The following is a 15604-nucleotide window of genomic DNA, read 5'->3' as shown; positions in this document are numbered from 1 at the left end:
TGATTTGCTTTTTGTTGATTATGTTGCGTTGAGTTGTTCCATGCACCATTTGAACTAAAAATAACACCAAGATAATTATACGAATTAACAATTTTTAATTGAATATTTTTATACTTCCATTTTTCAATGTTCCTTAAATTGCGGCCATTTTTAAAAACCATAATTTTGGATTTTGTAGTGTTTACAGTAAGTTTCCAAGTATCAAAATAAAGTTCAAGTTTATTTATTAATTTTTGGAGACCTTTCACCGTATCACTAACAAGCACTAAGTCATCTGCATAAAGAAGATGATTCATATGACAATCTCCAATTTGAATGAAATCGTTTACCTGATTAAGTATACCACTCAAATCATTAATGTAAATATTAAAGAGTAAAGACGACAACGGAGAACCCTGTTTGTACTCCAATCGAACAATTAAAAGATGGACTAAGTTTGTTGCCAATTTTAAGATGAGCAGATAAGTTTTGGTATAAGGAATTTATTATGTGTAACATTCTGCCTGAAACACCGATACAATTCAACTTATGTAGTAAAAGTGTATGATTTATAGAGTCAAAGGCACGTTTAAGATCAACAAAACAAACAAAAATCCTACCCCGCTTTTTATCTAAGTATTTAGAGATGAGGGTATCTAAAATGAATATATTATCTGTCGTTCTATATCCCTTACGAAAGCCTGCTTGTTCCTCATGAATTAACTTTTTACTATTTGTAAATTGTGTTAACCTAGAATTAAGAATATGTAAAAATATTTTTCCTAGGATTGGAATTAAAGAAATACCTCTATAATTTTCAGGTTTGTTTTTATCTCCATTTTTAAAAATTGGAACGATTAAGCTTGTTGCCCATTGTTTGGGAAATTTTCCAACTAAAAAAATGGCGTTAAAAAGAATTTTTAAAATATCAAAAATAATGTTGGGGGCGTTTAGCAAAAACTCAAAATTCATTCCATCAATGCCGGGAGCTTTTCCACTATTTTGAGAATTAAATGCTTTTTTTATTTCATCCAACGTTATGTCGTGGTCTAAATTATCATCGTCTTCATTCTGTTGGCATTCTGTGATTTTTGGCAACTCAGCGCTACCAATAGACTCATCGTTTTTAAATAGGTTCTTAAAATGAATATAACATTGATTAATAGAAAGTTCGCAAGATAATTTCTGTTTTGTCTTCAACTTCATCCAAAACGTTTTGCTATCCTTTGTATTGAGTGAATCGATAATTTGTTTGCGTATTCTTTTATGAAAGTTATTTTTTTTTGCATTTTAATAGCGATTTATATTGCTTTTTTATCTGAATATAATTATTTAAAAAAGGTTGAGTGCGCATAATTCTAAATCTCTTTAATGATTGTTTAACCTGCATTTTAAGGTTCTTACAATCTTTATCAAACCATTCGTTTCGTTTTGTAGAAGTTGAAGATTTACTTGTTTGTGTATACTTAATTCCTTTACATACGTATTCAAAAATTTTACATAAATGTGAAACTGCCTCATCAATTTTATTTTGAGAGATAGCATTCATAAAATCATTATCAATAGTTTCAATGATATCATGTTCCCATCTGACTTTGGATGCATTAATGTAACTGTTGGACCATTGAATCTACTTAGTAGATGATTAATAACATATATAGCATACTCTAATAATATTTTCGTTTGTTGGTAATACAATTTATTAAAGAAAAGGTCTCATTAATATTTATGCTGCTTTATTCCTTAATTTGTAAAGGGGTTTAAAAAAACCGATTATATAAATAATATTATATTCATTAACCCAGCTATATTGCCATACTTATTATTACTGTCTGCTTTTTGGCAATAAAAATGTATTGATTGAAATTATACAGTACATATTATCTATAGTAACATTGAGTTGTTACCTAGGTGACATAATAATAATCATATCCAACACTGATAGAATAATATTTATATAAAGCTTATGTATATAATTAATAAAAAAAAGTACAGAAGCCTTAACTCAATCGTTAAAAAAAATGCTTTGTGTTGTTAGATTGCAATGTATAGATCACACTTTTTTTTATTTACACAAACGTCATTTTGAAATGTACTTTCAATTCCATACGTAAAATAATGTATTTTGTATATATCAGTAATATTGTAGTTTGGAGAAGGGAAACTGGAAATTATTGTAGACCTAAAGCTTGTTCCCACTAGCACTCTAGTGAGAACCTAGCTTAATTAACATAGAAACAAAATATGAATTTATACTGCATATGAATTATGTCGCCATTATTTTATATATTTTATTTTAATTCCTTTTATTTTATTGACAACGTTTACTTTTATTGAAGTGTTATACTCCCATTTATAGTATATTGCTTGCAATCTTTGTACTTTACCTTATATAGTTTTATTGAAATTGATGTCGGCTAAACAATAAATGAAAGATGTGAATATAGGTAAACTGTCCTCTTAATTTTTTTTTAAACCACCATCCATGACCCATCATCATTCTCCGTTATTGACAGTAGCAAGATAAGATCACGTTGGCGATATATTTTGCCGTGATTGGCTGATAGGATTGTACGTATTTATGTATCCTTTTTAATTTTATACGCATCCAACAACGAGCAACTCGCCAACTAATGTATTATGTATCGTGCTTATAAATCATTGGAGGCTTAGGGGGTGGAGTTGAGTTACAACCCTCGCAAAAGGTCAGGATCGAACCCTGGCATTAGGTCAGGATCGAATACGGACACTGTGATTGGAAGGTAAGCACGTTAACCACCAAGCTACAGCTTCACTACATTGTTGTTATTTTTATAGCTCATTTTCGCTAATCTTGAATCTTAACTTTAAAACTTTTAACTTTAAAACTGTATAAATGTTTAGTGTTGATTAATCTAGGCTCTTAGATAGCAATTTGTCTTATTGGTAAAAAGATAAAAAAAAAATTCGAGTAGGTGAAAACATAAGTTTTTTCTAAAACATTTGGTAGAACTGCAGATTGTTATGAGTTTTTAAATGGTATGAAGAGGTCTACACAATGGGAAACATAAAATAATCTAAGAAAAAAAAAACAGTAAAGATATTGTCCCACTAAAAATGTTTGTTTCCATTTTGTTGTTGAATATGCCATTTTAATGTCACGTAATAGTTTTACAGAAGTGAATACCTTTTATCAAAACTGCAAAATAGCCTATTTAAAGTCTGATTTTACTAATCTTCATTTTTCATGTTTTGGAGGACAACATCTTTAAATAGAAATGTCTGTGTAATAGAATTATTATTGTTAAAATGAATATGAAAACTACTGAGTTAATAATGATGACTATCTCTCAAAATACAAAAAAAAAACCTTGTTTTCTATTGCGTTTAGCTTAAGTATTTTTATTATAAATTCTTAAGGAGTGAAAGTTATGATTACAATCGTAAAATGAAATTTTTTGTTGACCTAAATAATTGCAAGGCAACGTTATAGCATCATTCATTCTGTTATAATATAAGTATCAGGAAACAATCTGGGACAAGATAACCCAAGTACCCAACTATTAGTTGTGAATGAACCCTTTGTATTTAAAAATGATCTTTCTTTGTTTAGTTCCTCTAATAGTCTAAAAGTCGATCATCAGACTGTTATTGCGTGACTACCATTGCCTCCTGGATACGTTACTAGGTATATTGTGTTTTTTTTTGTAAACTCAAAATAATGGCAAGCTGTTTTTATTCTCATTTTGTTACACAAGTTTGTTTGCTTGTTGACTGCACTTAGACTTAACCTTTGATGATAAAGGCTTACATCCGACAATAGAGCCTACGCTATCATGGTTAATTGAATTAGGTATGCCTCTAGAAATGATAACAAAATATGAAATGTGTGTCATAACTTTAACCCACTAAATTCGATAACTGGATAATTAGTATTATCAGCATGGAATCAATTTGTTTATGATAAAGTTGTGAACTCAAATTTAATATAATGATGTCATCATTAGCATCTCATCGTGCACAGTAAAATATGGTAAAGAAACACAAGATTCAGATTGGTCAAACTGGCTTTACTGTCGCTGCGAACAGGTTTATAAATGCGCATGCGTAGATGGATTTAAACATGACAATTTTTAAATGACAAGTTTTAAATGTTAGTCCACAATTAAAGTAGCTACTGCTTCACATTGCTTGCTGCTTGTCATTTTTAACAGTGGTTATTCATCACATCTTGTTTGAAGATGTAAATGTACTTTTCAGTGGGAACACCACGTTGTTTTGTCTAAAATTTCACTTCGCCTCGTCACCTTGTTTAATTTGGAATAATAGTACAGGTCAGACCTGGCCTAGACAAATAGAACCAATTGACAAAAGAAAAGTAATTATTTAATGACATGTCAAACGTAATTTAACCATTAAAGATGTTTTATTTTTATCAATTTCTGCTGCACTTTGTCTAGCCAATTTCTGTGTGAACAAACGCGTATTATATTATTAAGCACAACTGAATTGCTTCAAGATACGTTTCATCTTGATAGTAATGCATGGTGCATTTTGAAATTTTTGTCTCACTTACTGTTATGTTAATAATTATCAACAACATGAATCAAAGTTACGGTATTTATATTATTATTTAAAACCCCAAAGGAACGATTTTAGGAAGTTTCAGGCGAGGTATTGGTCCCGACAACACGCTAAATCAACACGAATCGAAACGGATCCGTGTAATTACTAAAACACCTAGAAAGGCTACTTAAAAAGGCTACTTCTTCAGGACCGGTCAAATTTGGCCGGTTGGTGAGCTGAAGCAGCCCTTTTAAGTAGCCTCAGGGACAGATTGCCCTTTTATAGGGGCAGACGTGTGGCTATGACTGACCTTGCTGTTCATAGCACAGCAGTTAACATTAAATGTATGGACGGCTCATGTAGTTTAGAGGAAACACGCATTATTAGGCCTACAGTAGGCGTGTAAAGTAAGAAGTGTGTTGTATAAACACAGCCATTGAGAACATGAGATGGCTGGGCCTTCTTGTTTCATAATGTTATGGAACTAAATACAAAAATATCATAGTTACTGTATACAAAGTTATTATATTATTTATATAATTATTTTAAAAACAAATGAAAGATAATAGGAAATGTCGGCGAGGCATTGATAACAGTAATTCGTTTGGCCGTCATTTTCATTATGGAATGATATACAAATAGAAAACTAAATAGGCCTACACAAAGTTTTTTTCTTTTAAAATGGCAAATGAACGACTATGTGAAGGTTAAGGCATTGAGATAGTTGGTTGAACCGTCTTTTAAATGACGTAATGGAAAGAAAACAATATAAACCAATCAGAGGTTATATTTTATCAGACGAATAAAGACATTTAATGTTAATTAATATTTTATATCTATTTTATTCTGTTCTACAATCTGTTTTACATTCAAGCAGCTAGTAAAATATTTGTTTTCAATTTTAATACATTAGAAGGAATTACCAAAAACATATTTGTAAACTTTTTATATGACACTGTTTTCTAACCATCTTATGCCATGTTTGTATTCGTTGCGTATTTTACCATATTATTTTACTTATGTGTTTTATATGTGACAAGCAAGACAATATTGAATAATTGAATGGGATTAAATAATTATACAAAGTTATTTATATTTATTAAACCCCAGAGAATGATTCGGTTGAGGCATTGAGCAGTAGTTGGATCTTGGATTCCATAATATTATGGAAAGAAATACAAATATAAAGCTAAAATAGTATATATAGTTTAATACTTTATTTCGTTTTTAAATGAAAGATTAGAAGAAGTTGCAGTCAAGGTATTGAAAACTGTAGTTGTGCCGTCGCTTCATAAAGTTATGGAAGAAAACAAATATAAAACTAAGTAGGCCTAGGCCTACTAGTAACGTAACTTTTAATTTTGTATGTGAAATTTTACATTTTTTTGATCTCATCTTCTTTCAACATATTTGTAGTCGCGTACAATGCGACTCTACGGCTCACTATGTCGGTCGGTTGGTCGGTTTTTGTGTCCAACTATTCCTATAGAGTATTATGATGAGTCTTTTGTTTTTAAAATGTATAACGTTCAAAAGGCTTTAACTATCGAATTTCAAAACAATTTGTTTAAAGCTCAGGTACAGGCATGCATCTCAAATATAGTATCTGGTTAATTGTTTATAAATCAAATATTTGTAACAGAAATAAAAAATTAGCACTCTTTTTAAAAGTAATAATTAAAATGTCATATTATTTTATAACAATACGACAAAAACACAATACTACTTCTAGGCCCTCTCTAGAGATTAGAGGATAGGCCCGGTTTAATTAGGCAAAGTCTAGCTGCTGGGGCCTACCCGGCCATCATGGCCAGAGCCATATATATAAGGATATGGCTCTGGCCATGGCATAGTTAGGCTAGGGCGGCCCCCACCAGGCGCGCGCGCCTAATCAATTGATGATGATTTGTGTTGGAGGCCGGCTGTTGCTGGACGTAGGCACAGGCCTACGATATGTAATAGAAAACAACTACAGTATTATTAATACATAATAGCTATATTATTATGTAATAATTCGTTTATTGACATCTATAATTATAGCTCCTCCAACGCGTGGATTGATTTCATTAAACGTGTTACTTTCGTTCGTGCTGAATGAAAACACACACACACTGTTTTCACACAAACTTAACTAGATACAATAACACATCCACCGCCTATCGATATCTGTTAATAAACAGTATGTGAATAACATCATTTTATTTACTTTTTGAGACGACTTGAAATCTGCATTTGCTCGTTAAATCGTGCTCGTTTGAAAAATAAGGTAGGCTCCAGATATTTTATTTTGCCATTTAAGATAATACTTATACAATCAAACAATATTTATAAGCAAATAATACAGTTTTATGATGATTATAATTTGAATAATTATTTATTATTTGCTAGTGCAACTTTATAAACATTATAAACACGTGTTTAGATAGAATAAGCAGATTTGTATGTGTTTTGTATTATGTGTTAATATTAATAATAATCTCAAATCCAAAGGTAGGTACGCATTTTTACTGATGTGCGTTGTTTTTTACCGAATTAATTATTATTGAAATATTTATTTTATTCATTGGAAGCGTTGTTACACAGGCTAACTCCAGACGTTTAAACAGGTATGACAAGCCGCGTAAAAGTCTCTGCCTCTCACGGTATATATATTACATTACATTGATTACTGATATGACCATGGAGAAACCAGAATAACATTGATTTCTTAAAGTAGGCCCTATATTTTATATATACAGTAAATCTCAATGCTGGAAAATGACAATGTTGTGGGTATCAGTGGTTGGATCTCATTGGAGACAAAATAAAATAAGCAAAAAGCTATAAATCAAATCGATAAAGTCAAACAGCCATTTTTTCTCAATTACACGGTGTTATTAACGCATTGATATGTTTCAATAAATTATGAATATATAGGCCTATATAATATCTTATATATAAACACAACAGGCTGAGAACTTATATGTATATATTATAGTGTATGGGTTGGTGGCGCAGTACTGTGTTGGACTACTGATCGTAAGATTGCGGTTCGAATCCAACTCTGCCGCATTGCTTGTATTCTTAGGCAAGATACTTTACTTACGTTTGCCTCTTTCCATCCAGGTGTATAAATGGGTACCCGGTTAGATCAAGACACAACTTTGCGCTGATTACTAGCTACATTCATGGGAGTATGTTTCCAAAAATGACCGGGGTAATAATGTTCAGCGCTTAGAGGTTTCACAACATTAAGCGCTAAATAAATCCAGAATATTATTGTTATTATTTTATTATAATTTATTGAAAAATATGCGCCTTTCTGTTTGAATGGTCTGTCTGTGCTAATCAATTTAATAACACCGTGTCATTGACACACAGTGGTAAAATAATGTCAAACACCATAACGTAACAGTTCTCACTAAATGTGATACATTATTGATTGTACACAGTTTACACCCAACTTTTCATACCTGATTAAACGTCCTGAGTAAAAATACATAAACTGGGATTAGCCTGTGTAACAACACATCCCAAATTTACAACGTAATATGAATGAAATAAAATACTTCAGGTATAAAAGTTGATCAGTCAAAAAAAAGGCGCATATCCGGTAACTTTTTTCTTTTATTTATTACTAAAAATATATTCATTTCATAATATTCATAACTTAACATATACAGTACATCTCTTTAAATGTTAAGTTCTTAACACATTCACTTAGCGTACCGGTATTAATTTCTTAGCGTATTCTTATGATTCATATTCATCCGGTAACTTTGCCTTTTGCGCTCCCTCGTACGTAGATTTAAGTGTACTTTAGCCACTGACGTGACATTAACCAGTTACGGATCCAGAAATAGTTGGACCCGGTTTAAAATATCAAGAGCTTCTCGTGGTCAAGAAACTAGATTCTGGGGAAGTCGGATTTGAAATCCTATCACGGACAGATAGATAAAGACCAAGAAAGACACTGCGCATAACACTAAACCGGAAAGCAATTTATCTACACTTTTTATGTGACAAAAACATGTGATGTGCCCATATATGGACATACTGATGTCATATTACTACCATAATGTGGGCACAGCACTACCATATTTAGGCACATTACACTTTTTGTCAAACTAGTTTGATAGTGATAGCTTTAGATACGAAGTGCAGCTTATGGAAGGCTTCTCAGCGCAACAACATTAATATATAAATAGGCCCCAGCAGTACCAGAATTCACAAAAATTGTTATCTTCATAGTGAGGATCAAACTCTAAATCAAAAGTATTAGGCCTATAGAAATTAATTCTTCCTTTATAATAATTATTTCAATACTCATGGTACTGTTTGATCGAGCGCGAACGAAAATATCATACAAAAAGGAAAGGTGTTAATGAAAAATAGATCCTTCATTACAGTCAATTAATCGATTGCATTCATTGTATTGTCTGAATGGATCCGTTAATTTCCCGCTCAAAATTATCTAATGCTGCAATTCATAAATAGAATTAACGGTCTGTTACCTATTGACCTGGATATAGTTTATTTTCGATATATAATTATAATGAAATTTGGTAGAATATTCGGTCGGATATCGCCGCTTTATCCGATTACGACGGGGTCTTCTTCTAATTAAACACCTATGTAATTATAAAGATCAATGAAGTTTTAAGTACCAGGCTACATCGGTTTCATTATTAACAAAATTCGTTGACATTGCAATTGTGGTTAACACGAGATCTGTACGGTACCGGTAGTAGAATATTAAACCTGTAGCCTAACCGAATATTAATGAGAATTATATCTCATTTTTAAATCGTACGTTCATCATTTTTGATTGCTTTTTTGTGTGTTTTTCTTTGCTTTTTGAACACAATCTTTCAGGCCCTTTTATATAAATTTTTACCAATATTTGTAAGAGGGTTTGCCGCGCATCTCACTGCAGTTCTCATTGCATTGCAAGTAATGGGCATAAGCTACTAGGCCTACTTAATTTAATAGCATCGAGTCATGTTACTTCATTATTCACGTATAAATAGCCATTTATTTTAGACGAAGCTAGCTTCTTCATAATGTGTTTGCCTACTTCAGATAGCTGACATTTATTAACACTGTACTTTAAGTTAGATTCGTCACGGAGAAAACAAAAGATGAGAGTGTAGACGAAAAGAGGCAACACTGACATTGAAAACTAATAATAGAACACATAAGAGGTTGGTAGGCTTTATCCAATTTAGTTGTTAAATATAATCTATATAAGACTGCATAATTGTGTCAATTTACGGTCCATTTGACGGACACTAACGGTAATTCACAAACATACAATTAATTCAGTATGAATATTATACAATTTTTTTTTCATATAACCAGGGAAGATTAAAAACGCTTCACTGATTACAGGAGAGAGGTTAATATTTAAGGTTCAGATTGGTATTCGGGACAATATTCAGATTTAAATTGGAATTCGGGAAAAATATTCAGGTTTAAATTGGAATTCGGGAAAAATAGGCGGGTTTAGTGTAATGTAATGTAATGATATAGATTTATAATTGAAAAATCAACATTAGTATCACAATTCAATTGGGTTTACCAATTTGTTCCAGTGAAGAAATTGTCCAGATGTAATGTCCATTAGGCATAATTAAACCACAAAAGAAAACAGTTGATTTGACTTTATGATGTCTCCCATCGTAAAACTGTTAGATATATTGACAGATTTAAGCAGATTCGATAGGGCCAATCCATCCGCACCCCAGATAAAATCAATCACTCCCATCCAAACGTACCTGGACAGACTTAGGACCAATCCTTAAGCTCACAGATGATGTAATGACATATGCTAATGAACATAAGCCGATATATTCCTATCTCATATTATTTGAGAATAGCTCAAACACACCTTACAGACACTTCTTCGAAGACACACCTCATAGACACTTCTTCGAAGACACACCTCATAGACACTTCTTCGAAGACGCACCTTACCGACACTTCCTCAAGCATACTCACTTACAGCATCACTTATATTTTGTTCCTGTTTCTTTATAATTATATCGTATTGTGTATTATAACGTATTATTGAATAAACAACTGTGATATTCAATCTACCAAGCGAGTAGAGTCTTTAACGCAGTAAAACCTCCACACATTATATTGGAATTCGGGAAGTATTTAAGGTTCAGGTTGGAATTCGGGAAATTTATTATTTACATTGGAATCCTGGAAAGATATTAAGTTCAGATCGGAATTCGGGAAATATAACAAAATCGAAAAACTATAATATGATACTTTAGTCCCTAATAGGATTGCGTTTTTATGTTTATGCATTTGTATATTTTATAAAAGCTAGGTATTTTGCATAAATAAAAATTACTAGGCCTTTTAAATTAAAAAATAATAATAATACTGACCTCTGGTTGTGAATTTTAATCCATTCTGATATAAAAACTGTCAGTTTAGGCAAATTCATATTTCTGAAAACGAATATGTACGGTCATCATAAAATTGTATCTTAAAAGTTATGTTAACAAAATCAGATACCGGTGGGTATTGAAGATACATTTGGGAAGGCCGATTTGTACTATTTGTAAATAGATCTATTGCGATCCCATTAACCCCTAGAATGTACTAATTTTAAATCCAGGTCGTTCTCGAAATGCAAAGGGGTTGGGTAATGGTGCGTAAAATAATACAAGCTAAATTTCATATAATAAACTAATCTAAGTGGGTTGAATATACATAACTTTAGGCCTAATTGACATTCACCGGCTTTGTCATGTCAACAATATAGATCAAGACAAATTATTTTCCCATTCCTGTTTTTTATAGACTAGACCTGTAGTACACACGGGAGTTTGGAGTCGAGTGATTAGGACACCTGATTGTCAGAGAGTGGGTTCAATTCCCACAACTCCCAGTCTACTCGGATATAAATGAGTACGAAAATGAGTTGAAAATACTTAGGGAAGATAAGGCGGCATGGAAAGGAACTGGCCACCCTACGACACAAGCCGGCTCAAGTAAAATGAGCTCCTAACAGCTCATAACCCTATGTTCAGAATTGAATACGGGACCTTTACCTTTAGACACAACTATCAAATTGCAATTAACGCCTGTTCTTTAGGCCATCGCGAATCGAAAGCGTTTGTTATACGCATGCGTATATCATATTCTTGGCTAATTTTTCAGCCCATAGCCACCATGCAGGCGTGAGTATTATATATGAACCTCTTGTTTTATTAACTAATAACGATTAGAAAAAAATACAACTAATAATATTATTGATCGTTTAGGTCGTAAATTATGCTGTGCCCACATCGATTAAGTGATAATACTTGTAAAAACACTAGAACATTTTTGCTGTTCAGAAAGCCGTCTAAAAAAAATGTTTTACTGAATACCGAGTATTTTCTCAGTGGGAGTTTGTTCTCAATGTTTAGTGCCTATTGTGTAATAGCCTACATCAGATGCCGCACGCAGCCATAACAGCAATTATCGGAGTGTTTTTTGTATAATAATAGACTTATCGGTTATTTTTAGGCTGTGGAATACGGCCAAAGTGGCGGAAATAGACAGCTACGAAGTTGCAACTGAAACATATATAACTGAAACATATATTAATTATCACGCTGTTAATTTTTGTCACTCAGTGACCGTTAATAAGTGACGGTAAAGGACAAAACAAACGCATCGATATTCCGGACAGAAGAAGATGGTCCGATATCCAATTGAACTATAATAACTGTCATAAACGATTAACGATCGAAGATTGTCACAGGTACGACATCCTTGAGTTGGTCGGTCGGCTTTAAAAGGCTACTTTACGCATGCTCTTGGCATGCAACCTATTGATAATTAGTGATATCGAGTAGGTCTAATGTGCATGCAAGAGTGAAACAATTGCCCCAAATATTGGATACACATTGGCTTGGTTACCTAATTTGCTGGTGGATTTGTAAATTCATGCAAGTTATAGTGGACTTTGGTGACATATCGGTACGGTACGGTAGCTTTTTATGGGAATTTACCATTCGGTACTATATCTATAATTTGTACAGTAACAAAGGAAAATTATGTGATACAGAGTCACATATTCATCACATGTGACAACCGTAACAGATCATAAACCTAGCCTAACAACACTCTTGTATTACAGCTTGCCTATTATAATGAACTTATTGCTGTCACTATTAACAATGAAGATTATTAATTTAATTTATTCTCTTTAATTGTCTTTTTTAAAGCTTTAGGTCAGAGCCAAGATGAGAGCAGGACAGTGTGTAATCCCGTTGTTAGCGTGGGTATGTTGTATTTGCTACGCAAAAGAGATCATCTACACATCAGTAGGAGTAATAGACCCTAACCCATATGTTGGTAGTACGCAACGAGCTAATGATACAGTTAACTCAAGAAGAAGACGCTCTACGGTATATTCAAACAGTGAAATACAAGCGATTTTGGACAAACACAATGAGTTGAGATCAGGAGTAAATCCGGAGGCATCGGATATGATATTTATGGCAAGTTTTGTTTGCAATTTAATCACTCTTTTTGCCATTGCTAATTTCTGGGGTATCAACGTATGGTACATGAAACGTTATAATAAAATTTATTCTAACATTAAAAGTTTTTAAGTAACATTATTTAATTAATTTAAATTGATCTATTTAATTAATTTGAAAATAAACGAATAAACACCAGACATTTACCAGTTATAAGAATCAATTATTGTTTATTACCATGGTAATTGATAATTACTGTACACATAACATCAAATAAAAATAAAAGGATTAGGGTTATATCAAAATTGGAGAATGCTCTCCGATTATCATCAATTCTGTTTTCTTTCAGAGTTGATATTCTTTCATTATTCCATTTATTTTTTTTTTCAAATTTAAGATAGGCCCGCAACATGATGAGATGGATGAGAATTCGGTGATAAAAAGTGTCTTACGAACACGTATTCCCATCAAATTATAGACATTTCTCAAAAAAAAAATTATATTGTTAATAATAGATTTATAATTTCACTAGGCCTGTACGTTTGTAATTGATGTTAACATACTTTTTAATTTAATTACTTATTGATGCAAAGTTAAGAACCTAACAAATGATCGCATTGCTTTTTAGATCATTGATTTTTATTTAAAATTATAAAAAACCAATAGAACTAATATTTGTAAAGTTGTATGAAACTACTTAAGTATGACATCGCGTGTGATGATAATTGCATTTTTAATAAAAAATGTTTTTATTCAGATGTACAGTGTACCGTATGCATTAAGTGTCCTTCTCGTTGATGTAACTAAATTATTTACCTATTTTTTTGTACTGAATGTATTGATTATTTCAGAAAAGTTTTATGATAAAGATTCACATGTTATTAAACTAATTGTAATTCTTTCAAACGTAGTATTAAGACATATTTTACTGATTTAAGGTAAACACATTAGGCAAAGAACATTAATTCTAAACCGTCCGGTGATATACTGAAATTTAATTAATTAATTTGAAACGATAGAGATGAGGAAATCTGTGAGAATGAGAAAAGGTCGCCCCAACCGAGAGTCGAACTCGGACCGTCTGCTTGATATGCAGTTGTCCTAACCATTATACCACTGGGGCTTTCATAGTATTGTTCAAAGGTAAATATATAATTTTCATGCAATTTTAAATTGTTAAAAATATGTTATTCTTTGTATGTATTTCTTTGTGGAGAGCCCGTGTCGACTGATATTTTGTTTTTATAACATTTAGGTAATCCTGCCTCATTGGTTTACATTGTTCTGTCAGTATGTTTGTTTTTGTTTTCTATATGGCGTTAAGGTTAAGGACAATTTACTCGAGCGGTCGGAAGCAGTAAGCGGGAAAACAAAATATAATCTATCTATCTATATACAGTATTTCTTACCAACCATTTACAAAAAAGGCGGATGAGCGGAAACCCACCAAGGATAGATACAAATTGTACGTGGGACAACCTACGCGCTTACCGTAACCACTCGTCTGTGTAAATTGGCTTTTAGGCTATAATAATTTGTTTAAACTATACGTTATGGAGCTAAGTTAATTGATCCGATGTTTGTTCATTCTTACGTAATTGTACAATAAGTACAGTTGTGAATACATGTTGCAAGTAATTCTCATGTGGGACTTGAACCTATTTCTAGCCATCAGCCAAAGCTCTGTGGTCTAGAGGTCTGGGCGCCGGGGGGGCTTGAATCGGGAAAACGTGGGTTCGAGTCACACAATGTTACATGATACTGTACATAGTATGACTTGTGCTGCCTAGAATCAGCTAAATGACCAACTTATTGATTGCTTTTTTTTACTCTTTAGATCATTAGTATCAAAATCAATACATCAACACAGCTAATTGATACGGCAAACATCGTGGTAGGCATATAGTTCCCGAAAACAACATGTTTGTACTGCAACCTTATAACATGGTTGTAAGGGCTGTAATCCTATAAAAACTGATAAATATTTCACCATCAGATTACCAACGCCTGTCTACTAATCGGGTAGCTTTGAACACTCGATGTATTGATTTCGTCTACAATTAATCAAATACTATGGGTCGTTGCAGAAACATCCTAATTAATTATTAAAGTGTTTGGCAATGGTATCATTTAATTAGGAAAATAATAGTCTCGTCTAACGTGGTCGGAAACAGTAAGCGGAAAACAATATAGAATCTGTCTATCTATATACAGTATTTCTTACCAACCATTTACAAAAAGGGCGGATGAGCGGAAACCCACAAAGGATAGATACAAATTGTACGTGGGACAACCTACGCGCTTACCGTAACCACTCGTCTGTGTAAATTGGCCTTTAGGCTATAATAATTTGTTTAAACACTAAAAATAGGATGATATAATAAGTACTTTTAAACTATACGTTATGGAGCTAAGTTAATTGATCAGATGTTTGTTCATTCTTACGTAATTGTACAATAAGTACATTTGTGAATACATTTGCAAGTAATTCTCATGTGGGACTTGAACCTATTTCTAGCCATCAGCCAAAGCTCTGTGGTCTAGAGGTCTGGGCGCCGGGGGGCTTGAATCGGGAAAACGTGGGGTCGAGTCACACAATGTTACATGAT

At 32.5% G+C, this 15604-nt stretch overlaps 1 protein-coding gene across 1 annotated transcript in view; it reads left to right on the top strand.

Annotated features, from left to right (window-relative positions):
• Positions 1-2618: 2618 nt before the first annotated feature.
• The window catches only part of LOC140056871 (uncharacterized), a 28152-nt gene continuing 15166 nt past the window's right edge, over positions 2619-15604 (top strand). Inside the window, exons 1-2 of the mRNA XM_072102382.1 lie at positions 2619-2741; positions 12738-13013. Of these exons, the coding sequence (XP_071958483.1) occupies positions 12756-13013 (258 nt within the window). The 5' untranslated portion in view covers positions 2619-2741; positions 12738-12755. The remainder of the gene's footprint in view (positions 2742-12737; positions 13014-15604) is intronic.

The sequence above is a fragment of the Antedon mediterranea genome, chromosome 8, assembly GCF_964355755.1.
Source record: "Antedon mediterranea chromosome 8, ecAntMedi1.1, whole genome shotgun sequence".
NCBI classification, from domain to species: domain Eukaryota; kingdom Metazoa; phylum Echinodermata; class Crinoidea; order Comatulida; family Antedonidae; genus Antedon; species Antedon mediterranea.
The sequence above is the reverse complement of the archived record's forward strand: the minus strand, read 5'-3'. Positions and strand labels throughout refer to the sequence as shown.